Source organism: Volvox carteri, assembly GCF_000143455.1.
Source record: "Volvox carteri f. nagariensis unplaced genomic scaffold VOLCAscaffold_32, whole genome shotgun sequence".
Classification (NCBI taxonomy): domain Eukaryota; kingdom Viridiplantae; phylum Chlorophyta; class Chlorophyceae; order Chlamydomonadales; family Volvocaceae; genus Volvox; species Volvox carteri.
In genome coordinates, this window is record NW_003307575.1 from 1,396,852 (window position 1) to 1,400,549 (window position 3,698).

Genomic DNA, 3,698 nt, shown 5'->3' on the forward strand with positions numbered 1-3,698 from the left:
CACACCCGCCGCCACCGCCACACCCGCCACCGTCGCCGCCACCGCAGCCACGCCCGCCGCCAACGCCACATCCGCCAACGCCACCTCCAACTGCTGCCAAGGCAAATTCCACCACACCCGTCACCAATGCCACCGCACTCGCCGCAGCCGCCGCACCCGCCGCCAACGCCACACCCGCCACCGTCGCCGCCACCGCAGCCACGCCCGCCGCCAACGCCACACCCGCCAACGCCACCTCTAACGCTGCCAAGGCAAATTCCACCACACCCGTCACCAATGCCACCGCACTCGCCGCAGCCGCCGCACCCGCCGCCAACGCCACACCCGCCACCGTCGCCGCCACCGCAGCCACGCCCGCCGCCAACGCCACACCCGCCGACGCAAACTCCAATGCCGCCAAGGCAAATTCCATCACACCCGTCACCAATGTCACCGCATTTGCCGCAGCCGCCACACCCGCCGCCACCGCCACACCCGCCACCGTCGCCGCCACTGCAGCCACGCCCGCCGCCAACGCCACATCCGCCAACGCCGACCTCCAACGCCGCCAAGGAAAATGCCACCACACCCGTCACCAATGCCACCGCACTCGCCGCAGCCGCCACACCCGCCGCCACCGCCACACCCGCCACCGTCGCCGCCACCGCAGCCACGCCCGCCGCCAACGCCACACCCGCCAACGCCACCTCTAACGCTGCCAAGGCAAATTCCACCACACCCGTCACCAATGCCACCGCACTCGCCGCAGCCGCCACACCCGCCGCCACGCCACACCCGCCACCGTCGCCGCCACCGCAGCCACACCCGCCGCCAACGCCACACAGCCACCGTCGCCGCCATTGCAGCCACACCCGCCGCCAACGCCACATCCGCTAAGGCCGACTCCAACGCCGCCAAGGAAAATGCCACCACACCCGTCACCGATGCCACCGCACTTGCCGCAGCCGCCACACCCGCCGCCACCGCCACACCCGCCACCGTCGCCGCCACCGCAGCCACGCCCGCCGCCAACGCCACACCCGCCAACGCCACCTCCAACGCCGCCAAGGCAAATTCCACCACACCCGTCACCAATGCCACCGCACCTCCCGCAGCCGCCACACCCGCCGCCACTGCCACACCCGCCACCGTCGCCGCCACCGCAGCCACGCCCGCCCCCAACGCCACACCCGCCAACGCCACCTCCAATGCCGCCAAGGAAAATTCCACCACACCCGTCACCAATGCCACCGCACTCGCCGCAGCCGCCGCACCCGCCGCCAACGCCACACCCGCCACCGTCGCCGCCACCGCAGCCACGCCCGCCGCCAACGCCACACCCGCAACCGTCGCCGCCACCGCAGCCACACCCGCCGCCAACGCCACACCCGCCAGCCGGCACCGGCACCGCTGCATCCACAACCGCTACCAACGCCACCGCAGACACACCCGCCGCAAACGCCACACCTACCGACACCGCAGCGGCACCTGCAGCAGCCGCCACCGAGCGACACATCCGTCACAACTGCCACAACCAGAGGCGACGCCGCCGCCGCTGTTGCCGCATTTGCGGCACTCGAAGTGACTCGATGGACAGGGGGGGAGAGATAAGGACAGCTCCGCCGGCGGCTGCATCACCAGAGGCGACGCCGCCGCCGCTGTTGCCGCATTTGCGGCACTTGAAGTGACTCGATGGACAGGGGGAGAGAGATAACGACAGCTCCGCCGGCGGCTGCATCACCAGAGGCGACGCCGCCGCCGCTGTTGCCGCATTTGCGGCACTTGAAGTGACTCGATGGACAGGGGGGGAGAGATAACGACAGCTCCGCCGGCGGCTGCATCACCAGAGGCGACGCCGCCGCCGCTGTTGCCGCATTTGCGGCACTTGAAGTGACTCGATGGACAGGGGGAGAGAGATAACGACAGCTCCGCCGGCGGCTGCATCACCAGAGGCGACGCCGCCGCCGCTGTTGCCGCATTTGCGGCACTTGAAGTGACTCGATGGACAGGGGGGGAGAGATAACGACAGCTCCGCCGGCGGCTGCATCACCAGAGGCGACGCCGCCGCCGCTGTTGCCGCATTTGCGGCTCTTGAAGTGACTCGATGGACAGGGGGGGAGAGATAACGACAGCTCCGCCGGCGGCTGCATCACCAGAGGCGACGCCGCCGCCGCTGTTGCCGCATTTGCGGCACTTGAAGTGACTCGATGGACAGGGGGGGAGAGATAACGACAGCTCCGCCGGCGGCTGCATCACCAGAGGCGACGCCGCCGCCGCTGTTGCCGCATTTGCGGCTCTTGAAGTGACTCGATGGACAGGGGGGGAGAGATAACGACAGCTCCGCCGGCGGCTGCATCACCAGAGGCGACGCCGCCGCCGCTGTTGCCGCATTTGCGGCTCTTGAAGTGACTCGATGGACAGGGGGGGAGAGATAACGACAGCTCCGCCGGCGGCTGCATCACCAGAGGCGACGCCGCCGCCGCTGTTGCCGCATTTGCGGCACTTGAAGTGACTCGATGGACAGGGGGGGAGAGATAACGACAGCTCCGCCGGCGGCTGCATCACCAGAGGCGACGCCGCCGCCGCTGTTGCCGCATTTGCGGCTCTTGAAGTGACTCGATGGACAGGGGGGGAGAGATAACGACAGCTCCGCCGGCGGCTGCATCACCAGAGGCGACGCCGCCGCCGCTGTTGCCGCATTTGCGGCTCTTGAAGTGACTCGATGGACAGGGGGGGAGAGATAACGACAGCTCCGCCGGCGGCTGCATCACCAGAGGCGACGCCGCCGCCGCTGTTGCCGCATTTGCGGCTCTTGAAGTGACTCGATGGACAGGGGGGGAGAGATAACGACAGCTCCGCCGGCGGCTGCATCACCAGAGGCGACGCCGCCGCCGCTGTTGCCGCATTTGCGGCACTTGAAGTGACTCGATGGACAAGGGGGGAGAGATAACGACAGCTCCGCCGGCGGCTGCATCACCAGAGGCGACGCCGCCGCCGCTGTTGCCGCATTTGCGGCTCTTGAAGTGACTCGATGGACAGGGGGGGAGAGATAACGACAGCTCCGCCGGCGGCTGCATCACCAGAGGCCACCCCGCCGCCGATGATGCCGCCTTTGCGGCTCTTGAAATGACTCTATGGACAGGGGGGAATAGATAACGACACCTCCTCCGGCCTCTGTTTACTAGCTTTGTTGCGACGTTCATGGTATATCGTCTAGGGAACTGCATTGTGGCTATTATTACACGCCCTGTCTTAGAATCAAACACGCAGCCCAGTCCTGATCCTCTGTTTGTAGGGTAGGAATTCTCGAGGTACCATCACCCTCCGTCTGGAACTTTTTGGCCTTTTCGGCCAAGACGCATTAGCCACTATTTAATCTCTCCCTGTTCTGCCCCCCTCGCCTTTGCCGTCCTCTATTCCTAATTACCTTCCCGCCTGCTGCCCCTTTTTCTGTCTTTGGCCCTTTAATCACCCTGCTCCTTAATGTTGGTTCTCCTTCTACTTCTTCCCCCTCTGTGTTCCACTTTTGTTTTCTTTCCACTTCCCTCTTCATTTTCTATGTCTTTACTCTCAGCCCCTCTCGCTCTTTCATTCATTCACCTACATCTTGTTTAATATAAACTACTCCGTTTGTATACTTTCTCTAGCTGACAATTAGCGTCTCCCATTACCTCTGTCTTTCTCTCTACTTTCTACCAACGATTAGCTTCTTCCTTAAC

The 3,698-nt window shown here is 65.4% G+C and overlaps 1 protein-coding gene across 1 annotated transcript in view; it reads right to left on the reverse strand.

Moving 5' to 3' along the window:
• VOLCADRAFT_93629 (uncharacterized protein) overlaps positions 1-3,698 on the reverse strand; it is a gene marked incomplete at both ends in the record, with an annotated part of 29,123 nt that overhangs the window by 13,307 nt on the left and 12,118 nt on the right. Inside the window, 3 exons of the mRNA XM_002952862.1 lie at positions 6-536; positions 569-1,404; positions 1,451-1,467. Of these exons, the coding sequence (XP_002952908.1) occupies positions 6-536; positions 569-1,404; positions 1,451-1,467 (1,384 nt within the window). The remainder of the gene's footprint in view (positions 1-5; positions 537-568; positions 1,405-1,450; positions 1,468-3,698) is intronic.